This window comes from Pseudoliparis swirei, chromosome 7 (assembly GCF_029220125.1).
Source record: "Pseudoliparis swirei isolate HS2019 ecotype Mariana Trench chromosome 7, NWPU_hadal_v1, whole genome shotgun sequence".
NCBI classification, from domain to species: domain Eukaryota; kingdom Metazoa; phylum Chordata; class Actinopteri; order Perciformes; family Liparidae; genus Pseudoliparis; species Pseudoliparis swirei.
The window spans coordinates 7,451,194-7,476,732 of NC_079394.1; the positions used below are offsets into that span (position 1 = coordinate 7,451,194).

At 43.9% G+C, this 25,539-nt stretch overlaps 1 protein-coding gene across 2 annotated transcripts in view; it reads right to left on the reverse strand.

Annotated features, from left to right (window-relative positions):
• Window positions 1-6,281: 6,281 nt before the first annotated feature.
• The window catches only part of slc15a4 (solute carrier family 15 member 4), a 32,510-nt gene continuing 13,252 nt past the window's right edge, over window positions 6,282-25,539 (reverse strand). Inside the window, exons 7-9 of one of the 2 annotated variants that reach the window (XM_056418836.1) lie at window positions 20,531-20,689; window positions 16,471-16,629; window positions 6,282-7,949 (exon numbers count right to left, since the gene is read on the reverse strand). In XM_056418836.1, coding sequence (XP_056274811.1) covers window positions 7,798-7,949; window positions 16,471-16,629; window positions 20,531-20,689 — 470 coding nt within the window. In that variant the 3' untranslated portion in view covers window positions 6,282-7,797. Of the gene's footprint in view, window positions 7,950-16,470; window positions 16,630-20,530; window positions 20,690-21,817; window positions 22,067-25,539 lie in introns of those variants that run through there. The other variant, XR_008832269.1, reaches the window with a different exon arrangement.

The window sequence follows — 25,539 nt, forward strand, 5'->3', positions numbered from 1 at the left end:
ACAGCACTGAATGTCCAGACACCTGTATGAAAATTCAGCAGTTTTTCTACTTTTATTTAATTAGTTCAAGCAGCTTGTCGACTGATTCTCTCTTTCTACTTCTGGGGTTCTGCTCCTGATTGACTGGATGCTGGGCCAATGAATTAACACCATTAAATAACATCTATGAATTTCAAATCGATTGATAACCAGTCATGATAGGTATTGATATAACGGCAGGAGCAGTTTTGGGAAATGTGCACATTTGCTGTCGTAGAAAATTTATACCACCCACTTTTATTCGCGTTAAATATAAAGCTACAACTAGAAGGAAATTAGCTTAGCTTAGCATAAGAAAAAGGGGAACAGCTAGCCTGGCTCTGTCTGAAGGAAATTAGAAATCTGACTGCAGGGCCTCTAAAGCTCAGTAATTCATTCTTCATCAAAATAACAACTGAAGAGTACAAACATTTGACATTGTAAAATGTATTGTACACACACACACACACACACACACACACACACAAACAAAACGCTCCATGCTCTCTCTTTTGTCTCTGCTTCTGCTGTCCTGAAATGTTTCTTTTTGTTTCTTCCTGCGCTGCGATTGGCTCTCTCCGATGTGAGTTTCCTGCTCCTGTGGCTCCATCACTGACTGCGGGGGATTGAAACGAGCCCGTGTGCTGAGCGCTGGGGCCGGAGCCGCTGTGCTCAGCTGCTGGACTGTGAAGGGCGAGGGGGGCCAGTGCAGGTCTGGGAGGGATTTAACTGTCAGCCACAAGGGGCATGATTGATGAAGGGCCCTGTGTAATTAACACACCGCCGCGCCTCTCTTCCCGTGGCCGTCGTTGGTGGCTTCAGTGTCTTCAGGTACGAGAAGAACATTGAAGACCTACCGCCTCCAACCCCTTGAGGATTTGGCTTCAGACACGTGTTCACACCTGCTGAGCCGCAGCACAGGCGGTGCAAAGATTGGATTCTCCTCCACTCTTGTGGTACCGCAAGACTCATTTGCGTCGGCCTTGATGCCTTGACTTCCTTGAAAGGAAAAGAAAAAGGCTTCCCCAGGCCTCCATCATGGATTTTTTTTTAATTAAATTGATGATGTGAGACCAACAAACTCACACTAATGGTTGGCAGTGCTCCCTGTGGTCCTAATGTGCCGGGTCTGTATTTGCAATTTCCAAATGATTATTCGCTGCTTGATTGATGTTGCTTCCAGTGAATTCAGTTTTAAATCAGTTCAAAGTGGTTTCACAGCAACTAAACACGCACAAACAAGCAGGTCGCAGAGGGGCGACAAGGTCAGCTCGACATTCAAGTCCGACCGACTTTTACAGATGGAGCCGCAGGGGGAAAAAAGACAACAGCGTTCATACGCGACCCCATATGCCCAATCGTCTTGTAAACACAATCTCCCCACTGATCACTACACCTGTGCACCACAGTGGGAAGACACACAACAGAGCACCCACACACACACACACACATGTTCACAAACAGAGTGAAGTGTCTCACTAACCTGAAAAGGCTCTTTACCTCAGTCAGGACCGCCATCTATAGATAAAGTTATTATTCTGTAGTTATCTAATTGTCAATTAATGCCACAAAGACATACAAACTCACCATGAAGCATGTTAATCGCTCAATACTTTGACTTCCCTGTCAGTGGCAGCTGAAGATGTAAATTGACAAAGTGTATGAAAAACAAATGTAATATTGTAAAACAGCTGGGCTCTTTATTCTTATTTATTTTTTTGGCAAATGTTTCTCTAACAGCAGTTAATTTAGCAGCTGTTGGGGACTATTTTTAGCTGTGGACTAATACATATTTGGTGTTCCCGATTTACAACAACAAAATGGTGTTAAACCAGGTTTTTTTAATAGTTTTTATACAACAATGAAGGTCTGACAGAATAAGTCCTGTCCGTTGGGTTTGATGGTTTCGGATTTGGTGACAGTCAAAAAATATAGAATACCACTTAAGCCATAACTCGTAAACTTAACCTTAAATCTAAAACCCCCTAAATAAACTGGAGACCAGAATGAAGGTGCATCCCCACGGCACCGTTTAACAATCAGCTTCTGATTCTGACATGTGATGTTTACACAAACTCACACACACAACGGTAGAAACATATGCACTGCAAAGAGAACGAGCCATGACTCAAAACTGGCAACAAGAAGTCAGTAAACAGCTCCGGCAGCACGAGAGGAGAACCCAACCATGTCCTTATGTGGACCAGCCCAGCAGGGAGCGACGAATCAGCCAGCACCCCGAGACCCGAGACAGGTCGGGGCATTGTTCTTTCTGCCGGAAAACAATAAAGGGTCAGAGGGCAGCCGAGATACGGCACGCTCAAATGATCTCAGTGTGGCTGAGAAAAATATATCTTGATTCCTGTACGGTTTTATCCAGCCCCATTCTGGACCGATAAGACGGTCTGAACCACAGGACCCGCGCATGATATCTGGGGTCGATCCAGATGGATGTGGATGGATGTGCTCATTTCACAGATCGTCCGTCTGAATGAACATCCCTGACCCACAGACGGGCTCGGGCCCACAGAAAACTGTCTTTCAAGTGACAAAACGAACACACTTTCTGAAACGTGAGAATGTGAGATCCTCCGTCGCTCATATTCTCAGCACGACTTCATTGGAAATAGCTCGTTAGAAACAGATGAACCCCGAGGTAAACAACTTGTCTTGTGCCCGACACTGTCCCATTTAAAATGTGGTAGAGAAAAGGCTGCAGGATGCCGCCCAACAAAGACAGCTCCGATAAGATAATTAGGTCTGTGTAAATGCGGATGATTAGCACTTAGAGACGGGCCATTTGTCTGCTTGGCCGTGTTCTTAAACGTTGTGTCTGCATTAGCTTATCTTAATTAACATGATACTTCCTAATCCTCCGATTACTGGAAGAACATCTCCTGGAGCATCTGCTGGTTGCGAATTACTACACAGGTAAGGCTTACTAATACAATTACAAGCAGTTTAGTATTTTGGAGATTATGTTACACTGCCACATTGCAAGTGACCGTCAAAGGCACGGAAGTACAGGCACCAGCTTCCTTCTTACCTAGTTGACTATGTCAATTATACATACCTGCAAACTCATGAGGGGTGAAAAAGGTGACAAGGGGGGGGGGGGGGGGTGCAGGTGACTTTCTTTCTTTTTTGTCACCACACCACATCCACGTTGTTTGAAGCCTCAAAGCTTTTAGAACCACAACTACAGTCATTTTATTGTTCTGACCACAAATCTAAATAATGATAATAAACAGTTTAAGAACAAAAGGTCCTCCGCTCTGACTCAGCCCTGTAATGATAGTAATAACAAATATACATTGTCATTATATATAATATGGTTAAAGTCATTCATGAACCAACTTCCTTTTTTTGCCTGAACAGTCCTCATGGACTTTTCCCTGAATCTGTTCTGTCTCTACCTGTTTGTCACGATACTCATATTATAACTTCTATACATATTACATACCATAAATATAATTCAATACAATACCATAAAAACAATATGGTACCATAAATACGAGCATCAGGCACGTGCACAGATAGACCCCTAGTGGTGCTCAAGCACCAGCCCCTTTGCCCTGGATGAGTAAAGTGCCCTTTTTGCTGGAGACCACTTTTTTCATTCATCAGTATTTAAGAATAAAAGTTACTCTCTCTGTCATAAACTCCCCCCAAATGTGTTTTAATATCCGACGGGGCATTTATTTGAGTTCTTTGAATTTCTCCCCGATATGCTCCGCGACGCTCACGTCACTCCCGCCCCCGCCGCCAGGGTTGCCAGGTCTGTGTGACAAAACCAGCCCAATGGCCAATCAAAACCAGCCCAAAAACCAGCCCAATATCAGAACTCAAAATATGCCCGTGCCAAACCATATACACTGCTTTTAAAGTCCAACAGCATTGCTATCATTGCCAAATGTATTGTAATATCTACAAAGTAACACCAAATGTTTAGTTTGCCAGCATTAAAAGCAGTTTACGGTAGGATTTGGGTATGAATAAATTATTTCAATTAAAATATGGCTTTTTATTTAAAGATATTCATGTAATTTGCATGCAAAATAGGTCTCCCGAACCAGCGGATAAACAATTCAACCCGCGGCAACACTTCAAAAGTAGCCCAATTCCGCGGGAAAACCGCGGACCTGGCAACACTGCCCCCCCCCCTCCTTCTCCTCCACTTCCTCCTCCGCGCAGGTCTTCTCGCGCCACCAAACGGGTGCACCTCCTTCTCCTCTGACCCGCAGCACCAGACACACAGGTCATGACGGTGTTTGTTCCCTGACGTTGTTTGTGATAAATCAACCACAACATTAGCGCTGCTGAAAACATGACGTCACAACTGGTCCGACGTTTCCTACAAAATAAAACAAAATCTCACGAAATCCGTGATTTCAAAGCTTTGTCCAGCTGTTTACTGACGTTAGTTATGTTTAGAGAATAGAGAGGGAGAGAGGAGAGAGAGAGAGAGGAGAGAGAGAGGAGAGAGAGAGAGAGAGAGAGAGAGAGGAGAGAGAGAAGAGAGAGAGGAGAGAGAGAAAAGAGAGAGAGAGAGAGAGTTCTTTTTCCGGTCTATTCAACAGGGATTTGCGTGGCCAGACTGAAAAAAAAATCATACGGCCTCTCTTGTTCAGAGGGCCGGGCCAAATGTGGAGGCGGGCCTTAGTTTGAGGACCACTGCTCTTGGCTGTTGATGTCTATCAATAGCGCTCAATTTGAAAATGACGTAATAGGGCAATACGGATCCGTATCAGACCAGCGAGGAGGGCAATACGTGGCTGGCATGACGACCCATGAGCCAATCAGAACGCTTGTACTGTTGTTGCTATATAATAATTCTTCTTTATTCATAAAGAAAATGTAAGCTAGTGGTCTGATGCTGCCCAGAGGAGACGCAGGTCGAGGATGTATTGCATCATCAGTGTAATGCTGCTTATGGTTCAACTGTCAGAATTTTTTTTTTGGCATTGGGTGCCCTTTTTGGGGTTTGAGCACCTGCCCCGCAAAATGTCTGTGCACGTGCCTGATTGTCATTATATATAATATGGTTAAAGTCATTCATGAACCAACTTCCTTTTTTTTTGCCTGAACAGTCCTCATGGACTTTTCCCTGAATCTGTTCTGTCTCTACCTGTTTTTTAAGCCGAAGTCGGTCTCTAAAGCTGCGCCACTTCTCTCGCTGTGAGCTGCGCAGCGCAGTGTGCGCAGACAGCTCGACACGGAGCAGCGCGTGCGCTCTGATCGCTCTCTTAATGAAGTATCGATACTAAAAATATGCTAAATCACATCGTGTTTAACGTACGGGTACTTTGTTAGCATCGCTACACCGTGCAGCGTGACAGCAGCAGATGTAGCGGGCTGACATTCAAGCTAACCTGAACCCCCAAACGATGTCGACATCTGAACGCTGATTGGCCGAGACTCGACACGTCCCATCAAAGATGTTTTATTGCGAAGAGCACCACTTCACACTTTTCTCCGCGTCTCACTGCAATCTCAAAATAGGTCGAATGGTGACAAATTTGCAGGTATGATATGCTGACGGTAAATCAACTTAAATATTTGGAGGTCAGCTCTAAAACTATATATCTCACTGGTCTTGCCTTGCAATCCCGCCTCCAAAACCACTTCGACGTGTCAGAAATTCCTCTCAACATGAGAAAGAAGCCGCCACACTGGAATTATGACCCGGGGGCATCTTGTTGGTAACATCAAGCTGTCTGCTCAGTCACGGCGATGGGCTCTCCGACCAAATTAAACAGGAAACAGCCGTCTCTCCGATCCTCGTGGCTGCGAGGGCTCAGCATTAAATATGATCTATGATGACGTCGTGATTTCAATCTGTGTCTGATGAAACCAAGATGAAATATACTGCCTTCCAAAGGGAACGCAAAATGAGGATTTTAACCTCCGTTTGCAACCTTTCCCCTAACGGCCGACCACAAGGTGTGTGTTTTGTAATATTAAATCATTTACACCGTCTACTTTGGGTTTCCCTTCGCAGCAACAAAGCGTCGCCCTAAACAAGAAGGCCTCCTGCAGGCTGTCAGACACAATCTGTGATTCTCATTAAAACAACAGGGTCACGCTATTATTGTTCTCTTTTCTTTGACCTCCTGACCACACAACCTGTACATGTAAAGGCAGTGATGGCTTGCAAAGAAATAATAATAAATGTGTGAAGAAGTGAAAGCAGATTAAGTTGTGACAAGACATTGTAAATTGTTGCTCGTTTACTAAATGGCTGAAAATGATAAACCCAAAACTCCAGTTAATATACTTTAATAATGGCAACAAATATCTCTGTTCTGGAGCATCATGAAAACAGAGTATTATTCCAAAATATATGTCAAATGTTTCTGATGAGAACTGAAATGACAAAGAATGGAATATACAATAAAACAAGGACAATCTAATTATCTGACCAATTAAACACAAGAAAGTGCTTCTTGTTTTATGTGTGCCGTTACACTATTCCTTGAGCCCTGAGTTTTCTTGTTTTAATAAAATAGTTCAGTACCTTGTGCTATACCTACTCACATACAAGCTTTCTTCTGAACAGTATAAAGCTGAACAAATGCATCACAGTCTAATAAATACAACAAATAAAGAAGCTTCTTTTTAAAGAATTACAGGCAACACTGTAAAACGTCCCTGACAACAAATACTGTGAAAGTTGTGCTTTATTTAGCTATGGAATTTGAACTTTAAAGAAGATATCCCTATGAATGGGCTACGTTTCATTTTTATATCTTACGTCTGCACTTTTTTAAATCATGATCGGAGCATTAAAAGCAGAGGATATTCTACTCTACACTCAAGGTTGACTGTTAAGCTTACGGCTCATTTCTAATTAGTTGTTTGTCGTGCAGTTTTGCAGATTGACCAGAAATGAAAAACTCCTGTGAAGCTTCATAGTCATGGAGTCTTTTTAACATGCGTTATTATTATTCATGTATGGGTCTGTTTGAGGACTAATAGAGGATTTATAAGCTTTGACTTATGTCGATTTACAGTATGTGGTAACAAATGTGGGAGATTTTCTCTCAAAATTACAGTTGAAACAATAGAAAAGTTAATTGTAAGTGAGTTTCTTTGGAGTCTCACCAAACAAGAGGCCTTTTCTGTCATTAAAATCAATCATTCTGCAACAACATAAAATCACCTCCAGTAAAAACACGTCCCATTCAATCACAATGATGCAACTGCATAGGCACTTAAAGTTCTTGAAAAGCCCAACAGGGGTAATTATAATCAAGAAATAATGCACACTGTACATTTAATGCACAACATTTCACATCAGTCCAGAAATCATTTAAATACTCAGTTAAATGGTTAGCAAATGACCTAAAATGAAACTTTGTTAGAGCACAAACAGTAAAAAATTCAACTATAAAAACTACTGCGCATTCTTCGTCATAAGAAAATATCTAGATATCGCTTATTTTTATGCTACCGCTCCTCAAGTCAAGTGCAAATGATCAAAGAAAGGCCACAGGAGTCAGGGAGTACAGTAGAAACAACATAATCTCTATACTTTCAGTGGTAGCTGTGGAGTCATCCAGTTATGTAAAACCATGATCGTTGTAAAACACAGGATAAAGAGTCACCACTTAAAAAGCTAAAATAAACATAAATACGAAACACAGTTTTGACCAGGCAATTTGTGACCGAGGTAAACCAAACCCTTGTAGGATTCGATAAGTACCGCTTCAGCAGGGTCTTTGGGCACCGAGTGATACGAGCGATGGAGGCAGGAATGCTGAGGGGGACGTGAGCCGGTCAAGAGGAGACGCGGCTCTGCCTCTGGCTTCCCGCTCTGCCCTTCGGCTTGTCGTACTTGAAGGAGACGATAAGGAAGACCAGCAAGGTGACGCCCTGGATCCCTGCCAGGAGGAAGAAGTAGTAGTGCAGAGAGCAGTCGTTGATATTACCTGGAATGAGAGAGAACAAGGACGTTATTAGAATGAGGTACGTTCCACCTGAGCAGAGAAGCAATACTGGCATTCAGACGATGCCTAAAAAAAACCGGGAGCTGAACGGCAACCTGACAAATATGGAAATGTGGAGAACAGAAGAGTCAGTCGCGACGCATTCAGAGGGCGACAGCGGGAGGGTTGTTTTATCACAAAGTACTGCGACGTGTTCACGGAATGCCAAAGGCAAAAGTAAACGGCCACGAGCTCGCGAGTGAGGCGGCTCGCCGTGTTCTGTTGCTCGACTCAAACGGCAGACTTGAAGCGAGCGTGGCGGGGCCAACGCGACGCCGTCAGGATTTGGGACTCGGCGGCGGGGCTCGTTACTTCTCATCTCCGCCACGGCGGAACCTTCTGGAAGTGAAGACGGTTGACCCGCTCGTCGACGGTGTTGATGATGTGGCGCCGAGGCGTCGGAGATAACAGCAACGGAGCCTCACAGCTGCGAGTCTTTCATCCGTATTAAAGCAGAGCTGCCAACTTTTCAAAAAACCTTGGAGTGAGATTTTGTCGGGGGTGACCAAAATGTTGCCGCGCACGCAGCCACGCACGTCGGTGGCTCAAATATCAGGAAATTTGAATTAATGTGGCGTTGTACCCATGTTGTACCCTGCAATCTGGCCTGGCAAAGGTCTTTTACGAGGCATCTTTGCTACCTTAAATAATTAAAATGTTTTTTAATAACTCTACTCTCATTTACAAAAACATGCCTGATTCTATTGCACAAATGTCCTGTCTTTATGTTAAATTCTTTATAATACATCTTACTTGTTCAAAGAGCTGTTAGGAAACTTTTTGAGAGGGTCCTTTTCCTAGGCCTGCAAATAAAGAGATAAATGCTATGTGGGCAGCCTTAACAAACAATGCTCTGATGTTTTGAGCATGCAGTATACCAAGAGGTTAACAAGATGCTCTCCTGCTGCTTGTTATGACAGCTGAGTTTACATCACCACACAAAATCACACGCACAAACACAACACATCACATTATTTCAATATTTAAAGTTTAAGAGAGTGAGTACTTAATTGAACCACATGTCATTAACAGGGCTCTTAAGTTTTGAAGACAGGCAAGTGACATATCTATCCAGGATGCTTTATTTTCATTGGTTGCTGGATTAAATCTTACCCAGATACAACAGATACGGGTTTTTTTCTGATTGGCTATTGTGTAGCCCATTTCTTTTTTTTGATTGGCTGATAAGTGGCACCCACAGCAGAACTCCAGGGGAGCGCTTGATTCCTCCACGGTGAGGGCAGCGGCCAGCTCATGTTTGCGTGCTGCGGCACATTAAAACATTAAATAGCCGAGAGTTTTTTCAGCGTGAGAAATACGATGTGTGGCGGGAGTGCGTGACGTAAGACCGAAATGCGTCACTGTCACGCTCAATGCGTGACACTTGAGAGCCCTGCATTAACACACCGTAGTCTCTGCTCGTTGTGTCTGTTTGAAAATCTTCTTCTGTTGTTAACTCCGGGACTCTTTGGGGTAAATAGGATGTCTATGCAGCGAATAGGTTTATAGATGCGCTCCTTAGCGCCATCTATCGTCGCGGAGTTTGAAAAGAAACCAACGCGCCTCGGCCCAAAATCAAAATTTCTTTTGCCGTGAGATAATTGGTTGTGTGGCGTGAGAGCGTGTGAAAACATGCAAAAGCGTGTGTCACACGGCGAAACCGTGAGAGTTGGTAGCTCTGATTAAAGGACGGTGTGTTTCCTCGTGGGAATTGGGATGTAATAAAGACTGGGGAAAAAACAGATACAGCGCCTGTGATCTGCTGTATGACTTCTGCACAGGGGGAGGGAAGGGGCGGGGGGGCACACACACACACACACACACACACACACAACTGACTGACAGAACTACAGTTAGTTTCAAGTCACCCATTATTTTTCCTACTGGGTTTGGAAACTTCCACCAACAGCCGTTGAACTCCAACCGTCTGAGCGCGTGTGTCGAGTTGATTGAAGTGGAGCTCTAAACAAATCCCGGTTTCGCCTTGCTCGCGTTTTTAGACGAAGGGCAAGACAATACATGGCTCCATTGTTCAAGTACTGAGATAATTGGATTGGCATTAGAGCGGCGTGTTGTCCTCTTGACCACGTCGGGCCGACCAATTGACTTTGTAGCCAAGAGCGCGAGAGGAGGCGGCTCACCTTGTGGGCGGAGCTGGCTGCTAAAGGTTGGACAAACTTGCACAGCGCATGTATTCCTTGAGCGGGCGCCGCGTCGGGCACACATTGAGCAGCGGACACAGATACCGGCAGCTGACCCACCACGTTACCGCTCAATGAGGAAACGTGAAGGCCCGGCGCAATCTGCTGCCGTCTTCCCTCAGAAAGCGGCCGTTAGCTTTTCCATGTGGAGCCGTCACACCGATTAAAGAGAGTGAAGAAAGCAACTCTCAGTTCAAGTTCTGCCTATTCACATGGCGGGGAATGTGTGTTTGAGTCCAATTACACCCGTCAAGATGGCAATTATGGACATAAAGGATCTTTATCTTAATTTGTAGGTATTTTACCAAATCATTTAACCCTCCTGTTACCTTTCGGGTCAATTTGACCCCATTCAATGTTTAATGTCGGTGTTCTTTCGGGTCAATTTGACCCCAGGCTGTTTTTCACTGTGTCAAACATATAAGAAATATCAACTTTTTTATATATTTAAAGGGCTATTTAGGTAGTCAACAAACAAACATAAAGTACCTCACACTTAAACTTGGAAAACAATATTAATTCTAATAATTTTCTGGAGGTTTTAATTGCTGGGGTCAAATTGACCCCAAGGGTAAAATATGTTAGTAAATATAAAGGTAACAGGAGGGTTAAACATTAAATGGGGTCAAATTGACCCTAAGGTAACAGGAGGGTTAAGACTATATCTAGTGTGATGCAGTAGCACAGCAGACACTGGATGCTATCCAAACTGTTTGCTGTTCATAAAAACTTTTACGGCTTTACTTTATCAGGAGAATGTGGAAAGGTTCAAACATTCAGTTCAATTGAAGTCATCGCCCGACAAACCCTCGAGCAGCTGAATCCATTTCCAACCCCAAAGCGAGCTTCGCAGAAAGAAGTGCAAAGCGTTCTCTGGGGCACGGACTGTGGGGGGGCGTCTCCGAGCACACCTGATATTTTGGTTCACGTATATTTGCAGCAGGGCTGGCGGAAGTCGTATAGATCAGAGGGTGTGGTGAACTGTAAACACACTGTCGGTCACATCGCTGGTCTTATCGCTCGGACGCAGCTGCTCCAATCACGACATCAACGGTTCGACAAATGGAAAGACGCCTCTCCAGGAAATCATGTTGCTGTCCGGATGTCGCACAGCGGCACGGCGCGAACACACAGGACCAAGCCAGGAGCAGTGAGATAAGAACAATGGAAATATAAATTAGGATTTATAAAAGCTTATATCATCATCATATATGGCACTTAGATAGCACTTACTTATGGTACTTTTGTAGTTCGACTATGTTGAGGAAATGTTACTTCCTGTATTCTTGTTCTTAGTTTGTACTCCGCTTTGGATAATGACATGTAATGTAATGTAATGTAATATAAGATGGAGAAACATATCAAGTGTATGCTTCGCTTGTAACGGGTTATAAGACAGCAGCATTTGCTTAGTAATGAATATCAATAGTGAAAAAGGAAACCCAGACTTTTGAAGAAAGATTAGATAAGTTTGATAGAAGGCTATTATGGCCAGAATAAACAAGCGCTGGTAATGTCATTTCTCCGTGATGATCAGCAGAATGCAGAGGTTTAAACGTCCGGCATGACGTGTGTAGAGACACGGCACAGCGAGGCTGCAGCTCCATCAGCTCCACTGTCCTGCTGCCTTCAAGGACCCATCGAAATACCAACACTTTGCATTCCACTGCCTCATGGGAGCGAACCACCCACCTGTTGGGGCCTCTCCTCCCACCTGTGTCGCATGCGCTGGACACCAAAATACCAGCGAGAAGGGCAAAGTTAATGAAATGGAGAACATGCTGCTTGTGATGGAGGTGGCGTTGCTGGAGATGAGTCGACAGCCATGCTGACGTTTAACAGGTATCATTTTAAAGAAATAACTTAAATCTTTGCATGAGTAGCCGACTGCTGTGCTCTGACTAAAACACTGTCTTGGTTAAAGTAGCAATTAATCAGAATTAACTCGCTAATTGAACAGCATGTCTTTTTTCCCTATAACTATAAATTAAAGAGTTATTTCCAGAAATCCCAGAACGAAAATATATTAAAGTGTTGCCGAATTTTGACCAGCAAGTCGACAAAACGTCCGGCTGGTGAATAAAACAATTAACTGTGACGAATTGAAAGCAAAGGTAAAAGTTGGAAGACGAAAACAACTCCCAGATCGTACAACATTGTGATTTAAGAGAGACGGTTATGTAAATATACACACACATCTGCTCATATGCCAAAACATTATCTATGGACTGTATTAAATTAGACTGATAAATATCAACAGCTGTGATGAAGACGAGGCAGAGACAAAGACGCGTACAACCGCACTGCTTTCGAGCAGCTGTGCATCCCAACACAGAAACCTGGTGCTGTGATCAATAGAGCGGCTCACTCTGTAATGTCACCAAGTGTATCGTGCATATAAGTAATTATGTCTCCAGTCTCTCTCTGTAGTGTGCATGGTCTTGTGGGTAATTAGAAATCGAGCGGTATTAAAGTAACAGCGTCCTCTTCGTCGCTGGGCCATCTCTGGAGCTTGAAATCTTTGACTAGGAACAGCTGGCTGAAAACGGGACACTTTGACCCCCGTCAGTTTTCACCCATTTTGTTATCGTCTTAGATTTGGTCAAAATTGTAAATTGTGAACAACAGACCAGGAACCAACGCAGCGTTTGAATAATTCATGCAGTGCAACGGGTTTGAGAGCATGGGAGGAAACAGGAAGTGCATTAGCAGCGATGGCGCTTGTGTTTTAAATCGATAGTTTCCCCTAACAGATCAACCCGGAGTCTGCACCGCGGTCTTAACTAACAGAGCATTACGGCTTACAACATGCAGGGAATACAGCAGACACATATCCAGAGAGTTTTGTAAAATATGATCATTTTAATGTAGAATTTGTACGTATGAAAATAAGTGGAGTATTTACAGCAACATATTCAAAGCGCGCTGAAGCAGGAGCCGAATGCCAGAATAAGAGATGGAGCAAATTCAGATTTTAGCACATTTTTAGTGCTGAAAATGTTTCTGCAGCGTTGAGATTATTCTGACCAGTGAGTGGATCTCAACCTTTGTTGCAGATTAAAAAACTTCTCTGAACTAGGACCACAGGAATGCAACAGAACGGGCAAAAACACCAACGGCACATGTTCTGGGAACAGCCAGAAAAACAGCTGTGTAAGGGCTCTTGATCTCATTTTATTATTATACATTAAATTAGGCCCTACCTCCTTTTTTTCAGCCTCCGCCCCCCCAGGCCCAACCACGTTAAAAAAATAGGGCAAATTACTGCAGAAAACGACTAAACAAGAACTTGCTGTAAAACTTATTAATAAAGTCCATAAATATCTGACCGTTATTTTAAAAAGGGAAATTCTTGAAAAGGGAGGAAATAGTGGAAACCAATCAGAGGGGATTATTTTGGTTGTTACAGCCTTCCACATGTGAAGCTGCTGTGAATGACACGGTCATGATGACACTGAACGCCCCAGCAGAAAGTGTCAGCCATCTAATATCTAAACGATATAAACTCGCTGGACAATTTACCTGCGCGGAGGTTGAAGCAGCCCATGCAAGTCCAGATGAAACGGGTCAATATCAATTCAACGTTAGAGAATGGATCAATTGATCCAGACCGTCAGTGCAGTGAACCAACATGTTGTGCATTCGATACCATCCACTGCCTCATAATTAAATCAGGGAGGGAATCAATGCATGCGTGTTTCAGCCATAAATACAGTTATTATCTGGAGTTCCCCTCTTGCTCTTGAAACTTGTGATTGATGCTGGAATTGCGTAAATGCCTTCAATATCCTTTTTATTTCTATTTGCCTTGTCAGACAGAGGAAGAGTGCATTGGCCATTCTGACAAAGTCTTCCATTAGGACATTGACATTTCACGGAATGTGATCCAACACTTCATGAGCAGGATGTGCGAATGTCAGCTGGCTCCGAGTGTCTGAAGACGTCCCAGACGTCCGATAGAAGATCATCGCTTGAACACTGGTCAAAGGAAAAGGCTGTTTTGTGTCACGTGACCATAGGGCCTCATTGAAAACATTCACTTTGAGTGAATGATAAAAGAACAAATTGAGTGCAACGATAGACATTTTCGAGGAACAAAAAAGCTCCTCATGTGACGAGGATAAAGAAAAGAAAGGTTGATATTTGATTGACTTTGTTTTAGATATAAAAAGGTTAAAACGGCTCCACGCAGGAAAAGATGAGCTGCTGTTAAGTGCTCTGCCTTCAACAATACCAAATAAAAGAGTCTTATAGATGACGACTAAAGCAGATGTCTCCATCGCGGGGAAATGATGTGCCGTGAGGTTTGAAGAATCAATCATTTTAACACATGAGCTACTGTGTGTTGCGTTTGAGAGCAGACATACTGCTTCACCATTTTCACCACTGCGTTGCAGACGGGGTCGAAGGACTTTCCATCACACATGGTCATTCCCTCCGCGGTGCCACATGGGAAAGTCATTTTCTTATTAGACTCAAAGCTTCAAAAACAAAGGAGGTAATGATCATGCTATATGGGTTTGTGAAAGACGTATTATATCACATCATATATCATTTTGTAATACACAAATACGTGCATGCGCACGCGCAAAAGCCACTGAATCTGCACGGAACAATCTCCTTCTCATTAAGATCTCTCACGTCACCATTGATATCGTCACAAAAAGTCACATTTGAAAAACATGAAAACCGAAACAAACCCACTATTAACAAAAAATGTACATGTACCAAGAGTTTGAGACTTGGTTCTTTCCAACGAACAAACCAGCTGGTAAAACCAAACTGACTCAGAAGTCAACAGCTCCAGGAGAGTCGAGCCACCAGCCACCAGTGTGGTGCCAGACGAGCGGTGCCATCGCCATGTAGCGCTGCAGGGACAGCTTTACTTATCCAGGGCGACGCAATCAGACCCCCAGCCTGTGATTAATGCTGCTCATCCGTCTTCAGGCCCATACAGCTCAGTACAACTTAGCACAGCTCATCCAAACATTTCCTGCACAGCATTGTGCCCGCAGCCATGGAAATGAGTTGAATCCATTCCACCTAGAGAGCCATGAGGTGTGGAAGAAGCTCACGTGCAACAATGTGTGAAAAACAAACTGCATGATCCCCGACTGTATTTTGTGCCTTCGCTTTGTGCCGTGTGTTTTTTTCTATTAATAGCCAGGAGGATGTTTTGTTCCATTTCTGCAGCTCACCTTTTAAGTGACTTGTTTTGGAAATCAAAAACAAGTCTTACAGGCAATCTGGCTCTAGTGAAGCAAGGCAAAAGATGGATTCAAGAACCGTATCAAGCATCTTACAGTGCTAACATCATGAAAAATACCCCCCCCCCCTACCTGTCGGTGCACTGTATTAATGAGCTATTAGGTGTTTGCGGGTAAACAATTTACAGTGTTGGCTTATTTACCGCATGCTCAGAGAAAAGTGCATCTGGGTTGGGAGCCTCCTCTCGCTAGGGAGCCCATCCATCTGCTGCCACCACCGCACTATTCATTCCACCACTTGGACAGATTTACACAAACCTTTTGTCGTTAGCGTGACGTGCCTATTCATCATGTGAAACACTTAAAACCAGAGGAGTGCGCAGGGTGCTGTCCCCCCCTCTCTGCATCCAATTTACAAACTCTTTAAGTGGAATTTAAATCAGTACAAGCTATGAACGCCCCATCTGCATTCTGAAATCGATACCAACTATTCTATAACGAGTCCATACATACAGTCGATGAGCAAAGTCAATAGTGCACTCCACATGTACTGAGGATCTAACAGCAGGCGTGACAACGGTAATGCTCAATTCAGGGGGATTAAAGGCAGCCGTAAGCAAACTGTGAGAAAAGATCAATCACCGTGAAGATATTTTCTTTACATGTAATCCCAGACAAAGTCATGTTTACCATGAGTCTGCATGCATGTCAGGACTAATGTATATCAAGCTCTATATATACACACATACATATACACACTTACCTCTTTAATCAATTAAAGAAGGTACAAAGTAACATTTTCGTTCACTATGACCTGTGTTTCTGACCACTGTAATGACGCTATGAGAGCAGTGAAACTGAACCAAGAACAAAACACCTTTAAGCTCCTCCAAATGTTCAGGAACAGCAGTCAAGTGCTAATTCTGTGTGGGTCCAGCCCCAAGACTGCCCCTTTTCACATACATTCATTTAATATCGTGTTAATTAATATACAAATATGTGTTAATCCGTTTGCTTTTTGTGTGCGGTTTGCAATAAGCTACAATATTCTCTTACCAAAGTCTTTGTGGGATGACATCCAGCCAATCTCCTTGAGGGAGACAATAGCCAACAAACCGGAGCCCACGAAGGAGCCAATCCCAGAGAAGAAAAAGAAGAGCCCCATGATGGCGCTCTGCATGGACTTGGGGGCTGCAGAATATGCAAACTCCAGACCTGCAAAAAAGAGAGTAACAAGACATAGATGTTTGTTAAAAGTTGTGTATATAACAGTGAGAACAGTTTCTATGCTATGACCTGAAGCAACATATGATACAGACGATATGTATATGCTCCTGAGGTCCGTTGTGTCTATGTCTGTGAAAGTGGAGCAAAAAAAGACGATGCACTGAGGTATATTATCTGTCTCTATGCATCAATGTAAGATGATATTTGTTGACACTGACTGTTTTCCTTTGAGTATATTGTATAAGAGACCAAAAGGCTTCCTTGGCAGCTCCTTTTCAATGGTGTCACTGGTTTGTGGGGCCATTGTTTATGTTCTCTGCTTACTACTGGTCTCAAACAATTATTTTGTTCCTGGAAAAACCAATCACTCAGTATTTACCGTCATGAAAAAAAAAGTCTGTGAAAATGGGCAAGAAACCAAAGAGAAAGAAAGACGCAAAAAAACATCCAATGCGTCTTTTTGCCAAGTGATCCGTCTGCCTGCAAGCGAACAGTGAGAATGTCATGGCACCTCAAACATGTGATTTTTCAAATGAGAGCCTTTAGCTACATCTGTCAGAAGAGATTAGGGAGCTGTGGTTAAATACATTTGCCTTTCAAGACCTTCCTTGGAAGGGGACATTGCACAAATTAATGTGACGAGCGGTTTCTGTACAGATACCTGTGCTAGTCGCACCAAAAAAAAACCTGCAGAAGAAAAGGAACGAGATTAACGCACGGCAAACATATCGTTATTACTCAGTGGAAAGCATGAATGACCTTTCCAATGACCTTTATCACAGGGGACAGTAAAGGTTGGTCCACATACAGCGTCGCACACTAAAGGAGGTACAGAACAATATTGTTTGTAACATGATGTACAATCACGTTTGTGTCTGTTTGTGACAACGATAATTCAAGAAACAATAAAGTGAGCTTGACCTTTCTTAACTAAAGGACAGAGTTATTATTATTAGAACTATTTTGAAGAAATTGGAATTTAAAACGCATAAATATTGGAAACCCCCAGGTCATCGTTGGAGGGAGAATTTCCCTTTCTTCAAAAATAAAATTAGCCGTTAACATTTTCAGAAGTGCAAAACATAATTAAAACACTAAAGGGAATTGTTTCGCCAAAGTTGTTGCATCGTCGTATTGCCTTTATTCGTATTGTGTACAAGCAAAGAATTACCAATCGTCCTTCAAGAATGGGGATTGCAGCGAGGAAGTTTGACGGCACCGGGGGGTTCAAACAGATTTATTCAAACAGAAGAATACTGAGGGGAAATACTTCTCTTAACCAGACATATCTCACAATTCTGTCAGACAATTTTCGGTAAGCCCTAAGGGGAGGGATGGTATGGAGGGAGAGAGAGAGAGAGAGTACGTCTATTTCAAAGATCCCTATAGCTTTGTTATGTCTGGATTTTACTTTCAGGGAGAACCTGATAGTTTTGTGGAAATTCTCGTGTTTTAAAGGAGCCGTATGGAGTAAATGTAAATGTTCATTCGAACAAAACAGCCTGCATTGCCTGAATCGGCTTGATGATCCATCCACTGTGATAAAGGGGGAAAACAATCTTAAATATTAATGGTTCAAACTTCACTCTTGGTGTCAAAATAAAGCAAGTGCTATATAGAAGAACCTACAACAGCATGACCCGGAGTAATAGGAGAATGACTCAATCATGGCTCCAGGCCGTAACAAATTGGAATCACTAAGATAACTGAGGCCTGAAGCGATCACGATCATTACTGGAGAGGAAAAGACAAAGGGAGAGAAGAACAGGAACTATAGACATACAACAGATAAACGCTACACAAGGCACATTTCTGTGTCACACTCACTGCATTTCTCACAGACCCAAAGTCCCCTCTTTTATTAAATGGAGAATAAGGTTGCTTCTATTCTTCTAGTCTACGATTCTGCAGCCTCTATTTGAAATAAAATTAGAGCAATTTGTGGTCGGCTGTAGCTCAGTGGGGTGAGCGGTCGTCCCGTAACCACAAGGTACCCGGCTCGATCCGCGCTCTCCTCGTCCTTGAGCAAGACACTTGCTCCCCGGGCTCTTCCCTGCAGCCCACTGCTCCTTAATAACTAACGACGGGTCAAATGCAGAGAAGAATTACCCCACAGGGATAAATAAAAGTGTAGATTTATTTCTTTTATTTCTCACTTTGTCACATTTTATGACTGGAGCAATATGGCTTTACTCAGAGTAGCTTTTAATGAAACGGCATTTCCCATTAAGACGAAAAAAGGAGCAATTTTCAGCTGATACCTTGAAATAAAAAAAAAGAAGTCTGCAGATGACAGTTCCAGTAAATATTCTGACCTGATTCAATGCTTTACTTTTTAATTATTTTTTGGAGAAGAACAGGGAATCTATTTTTCCAGGGAATGCAAACACTACTCGATTTCCAGTGAAGGGTTATGGGGGACCTCATATCGATGAGCATGTTTCTTTGCACGATATTAACTGGATAAATAGTTACAGCAGCAACAGTAATACATCTGTTATTCCAAACAAACTTCCCAGAGAGAGAAATTATGTAAACCAATCTGGAATTGTCATATTTTCGAAGAAATGATCTTAGCTTCTGTTGCTAGAAGATAAAAACAAAAACAAAAACTATTCACAAAGGAATTCAAGTCTTTCAGAACAAGTGAATCACACAAGCCACAGCAGTCACTCCATGTGGCATCTTGTCACGCAGATGGTTCTGGCTTATTGTGCCAAGGTTTTTAAGATATCTGCCTTTGGAACGTTGGCTTCCAACATAATACGCCAATAGAGATTAATCAAATATAGTTTGTGCTCCACAGTGAGAGATGTGTCAACCTGCAGATTTTGTAATAATAATAATAATAATGTATCCTTTATTGATCCCTTTATTGTGGATGTTCTCCTCTACATTTGACCCATCCTTCGTACTTAAGGAGCAGTGGGCTGCAGTAAAGAGCCCGGGGAGCAACTGGGGTTCAGTGTCTTGCTCAAGGACATGATACTGCCTTCTCCTCTGGCCCTGCAGTCATTAGAGTCCACAGTAGAATGCCTCTGAAAGTAGAGGTCGACATGGACATATAACTTTCAGCAACCCGAAAATACAAACCATCATGTTCTATGTATCCATGTGTAATATTTACCTATGAGCAGTGTGACAGCTGGGGACGCATACTCATTCGATAATTAACTGTTGAACTTGCAATCCAGTGCATGTCAGCACAATTAGTCAGGTTTAACATTGGGATTTCTATTTCATATGCAGGTATGTATACATTCAAGCTCATAGTAGTACATGTCAACACGCCAAGTATATGAATATGGAGGTGAAAAGAATATGTTACGATATTATTTGTGTTGCCGTCAGTGGCAACACAGTTTACATCATAACATAAACCTGTCAACGACATGTTCATTCACACGGTCCAGTGTAAGGTGCATATCTGTGAATTCATCCGTCTGATTTTCTACTTCATGTGTGGAAGCAGAGGAAAAGCTGTGTGGCGAGTCCCTGGCCGGGTCAGTCATAGCTTTCATCCCCTTTTCAATTTTAAAAGGTTACATTATCCGCACTGTATTTATGAAACGTACCATTGCTGAACAATGTCTTGCATCAGGATCAATTATCGATCGACTGCTTGTTCAAAATAATATGGACTACAATCCACAAACACATGGAGCCTGGGCGGGCAATGAATAATCAAACAAACTACTTTGAAAAGAGTTTCTACGTTCTTCATCGTCATTGCATTCTGCTTAGACTGGGCCCACAGTCCATTCATCGGGGCTCAAGACCAGCTGAAATCATAAGGCTGATCACTGGAGGATACTGCATTCCACCGTACTCATCACGTCGACCTGATGGCGGTGCTAAATGAGACACAGGAGATATCAAACAACTGTACCTGCAATGCTGGCAAACACTTCGCTGATTCCTATCAGCACGTATTGAGGCACTTGCCACCATATGGGTAAATCTGCCGCGTAGTAGATAACGTTGCCAAACACCTGGTCTATGGTACCACTTGATTTGATAATATCCAGGCGTTTGGTCTCCAAAATACCTGAGTGGACAGACACAGAGAAAATGCACATCAGCACAGTCAGCGGAAGGAGAACATTTGTATAAAGCATATATGGACAAATTCTGCAACATACATACTGAAGCAAAAATCTAAACAGGGCAACGGGTGCATCTGAAGGCTGACGACACACTTGCTAAAGATTTATGTCAACAAACGGCCTAAACGCTGGCAGGGTTAGAGGATTCAGTGACAGTTCATTAAACATTTAACTCGTGCTAAGACTGTCCGACCGCTTCATTAAGATCACATCTGCACACATCCATGTTATGACACTTAGTAATGGAACAGTGCAGATGGTTCCATAATAAGAGCCGAGCAGTTGTCATCAACCACTGCCTCCTCCTAAAAGCTTTATTCGATAGAGCTATTATCATGTAACCAGCGGCTATTTCCAGATAACTCCCAGAGACAGCCTCCTGTCATAACTACACTTAATGCTGTATTTGAGAGGCATTGTGGCCTTGTAATCCGGCTATCCTATAATACCAGCTGTCCATCTCAGGGAGTGTGGCCACTGGGCTGCCCAGAGCAAGAGTCGCACTCTAAACACACACTCTTTGCCCCCCCCCCCCCCCTTACTAAACATCACACATCAGACAGCCCAGTGTGATCCCTGGATACTCTGCTCCAGCTTTTATGAAGAAAAAAAAAAGGGGCTTTGGACACCCAAAAGCAATTGAGCTTTAACCAAAGCAGATTAATATATAAAGTTAAGGGAATGTGATGAAACGTGATAAAATAAAAAATCTCTTCAAAAGCAATTTCAGCACAGCGATTCAGAGCAGGCCCCAGCATGTGGTTGAAGTCTGGGACTGTTGTACACGCGGATCAGAAACGGCACGGTGTCGGCTCGACAGCGCGTCTGCTGCCGTCCCTTTGCGCTTCATGGGAGGTCCAGCTGTCCCGTCAGTGAGCAAGATGAAACCCTCTGAAATATCGCCGCGCCAACGACATCGTGACAAATTTCCGGCACATTTGTTGCACATGAAGATGAAAGTGACTCTAACTCCGAACAGCAGGGGTGTGGCCAACGCTGTGGACAGAGTGGCGAGATAACAATGCGATGCGTTGGCCTGGCTCTTCTCCGGGCAAATGATGCCACACTTGGTCATTCACAACTCTCCGTCTGTCAGGCCCTGAACACAACAACCAGCGCACTGATGCAGATAAGCACCGAGGACACAGACAGACAGCTCAGAGAAATGCAGTTTAAAATGTGATAACGGTGCAAGGCGGCTCCCAGGAGTCAACGTGCGCCAACTGAATAAACTTCTACCCCATAACAGGTGGACTGGCCAGAAAAGTTCTCGGCATGTTCATTCTCAAAAAGAGAAGGGGGAAAAAATAGAAAAGAACCTGCTGTTACGATCTCAGACACTTAGGAAGTAGGACCCAATTGCACGACCCGGGAGACAGAGATAAAGTATTTGTAAGTACTTTATTTTTCGGTTCTGCAGTGAACAAAATGAAAGCGCTCACGTAGTGAGGGATCAAAAACTTTTCAAGAGCACAACCTAACCCGACCTGATCATGGCAAAAGACCAGGCAGACTGACAAGGAACACTGGGAGACAGGGAATTTAAGCACATGGTAACAAGACACAGGTGGGACCAATCAGGGGCGGGGCTGACACTGATGAGCATAGGTGACAGGTGTGATGACAGGTGAAAACAATCAGGAAGCCTGGAATGAGAGGAAGCGAACATAAATGACCTGAACCTCTCTAGCATATCTGTCGGTGCACAACAGTACCCCCTCTAGGGCCAACTCCTGATGGCCCAGGCTGATTGTAAAAGTCGTGGATAAGAGTCTTGTCTACGATAAATGAAGCAGCTATCCAGCTTCTAGCCTCAGGACCGTAACCCTTCCAGTCTACCAGGAATTGCTTGCCCTCCCCTATTACGGACCTCCAGTAGCTTACGGACCTTGTAAACGTCACCCCTTCAAAGAACTGGGCGGTGGAGGGGCTTGAGGCGGGAACAAGTGTGCTCTCACACCGGCTTGATTCTACTAACGTGAAACGTTGGGTGCACTCTCAAGGTCCTGGGAGTTGCAAGCGTGCCGGCCTTGGGTTGATGACTCTGGACACTGGAAACGGACCCACAAATCTCGGAGCCAGTTTCTTTGAGGCGACATGGAGTGGTAAGTCTTTGGTAGAGAGCCAAACCTTTTGGCCTGGACTGTAGGAGGAGCGACCCTCGATGAGCGTCCGCAACAGCCTTCATCCGAGCTGAACTTGGAGAAGAGACTGGCGAGCACCAGCCCAAACTCTGCGACAACGTCTGATCATGGCATGTGCCGATGGAACCATCACCTCTTCCTCGTTGTTAGGGAAAAGTGGAGGCTGGAAACCATTGACACAATGGAATGGAGAGAGACCTGTGGCCGCCGTGGGAAGGGTATTGTGGGCAACCTCGACCCATGTGAGGTGGTCACTCCAGGTGGTCTGGTTCCGGGAGGCGAGACAACGGCGTAGTCTCTAGTTCTTGGTTCAGGCGCTCCGACTGTCCATTTGACAGAGGGTGATATCCTGATGACAGGCTGGCGGTGGCACCTATGAGTCGACAAAACTCTTTCCAGAAGGCGGAAATGAATTGTGGAACCCTGCCCGAAACAATGTCATTAGGGAATCCATGGATCCTGAATCGTGATTCATCATGACCTCTGCGGTGACTTTGGCAGAGGAAGCTTGGTCAATGGGATGAAGTGAGCCATTTTGAAAATCGATCAACCACTGTTAGAACCGTAGTCTTGCCTCTGGATGAGGGAAATCCTGTCACAAAATCCATCGAAATGTGTGACCAAGGACGATGGGGAATCGGCAGCGGCTGGAGCAAGCCCATCTTAACTTGAGATGAGGTCTTATTACACGCACACACGGACAAGCCGCTACATACTCGGCCACATTTTTCTTCATGGATGGCCACCAGAAACGTTGTTGAATCCTGAACATTGTTCTTGCTACTCCCGGATGGCACGAAAGCACAGATGAGTGAGCCCAGTGGATGACCTTGGGTGAAGAGCCTCAGGAACAAACAGCAGATTGTTGGGACACTCGCTAGGCGCTGGATTCATGACATTTGCCTCTTTAACGTCTGACTCCACTTGCCAGGAAAAGGCTCCGATCACCCGGTTAAGTGGAAGGATGGTCTTGGGCTCTACCGCAAGTGGTTCGGGATCGTAAAGGCGAGACAAAGCATCGGGTTTTGATTCTGAGACCGGGACGAAAAGAGAGTGTGAAGTTGAATCTACTAAAGAAAAGTGTCCACCTGGCCTGACGGGAGTTGAGACGCTTAGCCTTTCTTATATATTCTAGATTCTTGTGATCTGTCCAGACTAAAACGGTTGCTCTGCACCCTCAGCCAGTGTCTCCATTCCTCGAGGGCAGCTTTTACAGCTAACAATTCCTTGTTTCCCACGTCATAATTCCGCTCTGCCGTTGTCAACTTCCGCGACAGGTAAGCACATGGATGCATCTTGTTGTCTTCTGCAGAACGTTGAGACAGTACTCCTCCAATTCCCTCATTGGAAGCATCCACCTCGACCATAAACTGGCGCTGGGGATCTGGAATGGTGAGTATGGGAGCTGATGTGAATCTATCTCTGAGAAGTTTGAAAGCAAGATCCGCCTGGGGTCCACTTGAAGGAACCTTAGGAGAAGTCAGAACATGCAGAGGAGCAGCAACAGAACTGAAATTCCTAATAAACTTCCTATAGAAGTTAGCAAATCCTAGGAACTGCTGAACCTTTTTCCTGGAGTCTGGTGTGGGCCACTGGGATACTGCACTGACTTTCGCAGGATCCATTTGGATATGATTAGGTGAGACTATGTATCCTAAGAAAGACACCTCTTCTGTGTGGAACTCGCACTTCTCTGCCTTGACATATAGCTGATTATCCAGTAGTTTCTGCAAAACTTGGCGGACATGGTTAACATGAGATTTAGCGTCTGGGGAGAAAATCAGTATGTCATCCAGATACACAAACACTGAAATATTCAAGAATTCCATAAAACCTCATTCACAAAAGCTTGAAAAACAGCGGTGCATTGCACAGTCAAAAGGCATTACCAAGTACGCATAGTGACCATTCTGAGTGTTGAATCCAGTCTTCCACTCATCCGCTTGTCTTATTCTAACCAAGTGATATGCATTTCTTAAATCCAAGTTGGTGAATATCTTGGCCAGTTGAAGCAGTTCAAAAGCAGATGACATGAGTGGCAGAGGATAGCGGTTCTTCACCGTAATGTCATTTAGTGGACTGTAGTCTATGCAAGGTCTCAGAGACCCGTCTTTCTTTCCCACAAAGAATCCCGCTCCGGCTGGAGCGATGAAGGACGGATAATCCCTGATTTGAGTGAAGAGGAGATGTATTCATCCATTGCTGTTCTCTCAGGTCTCGAAATCGAGTAAAGTCTCCCCTTGGGAATGGGGCTCCGGTAAGAGATCAATGGGACAGTCAAAATCTCGGTGAGGAGGTAGCGACAAGGCTTTAGACTTGTTAAACGCTTCTTTTAAATCATGGTAACAGGAAGGTACCTTGTGTAGATCAGGATAGTCAGGGTGATCTATAATGATCCTACTAGAGTCTGTTGGTGCATTAACAGGTTGCGGTTTACACCTGCCCTTACAATCCTCTCCCCATTCCTTAACTTTCCCTGAAGGCCAGTCTATGTGAGGATTGTGGATCTTCAACCAAGGAAACCCCAAAATAATCGGGTGCTGAGTCGACTCAAAAATATGAAATTGCATGCTCTCGGTATGGTCCTTATTTATAGTAATCTGTATGGGCTCAGTGCAATGGGTAACTGTGAACAACAAGCGGCCGTC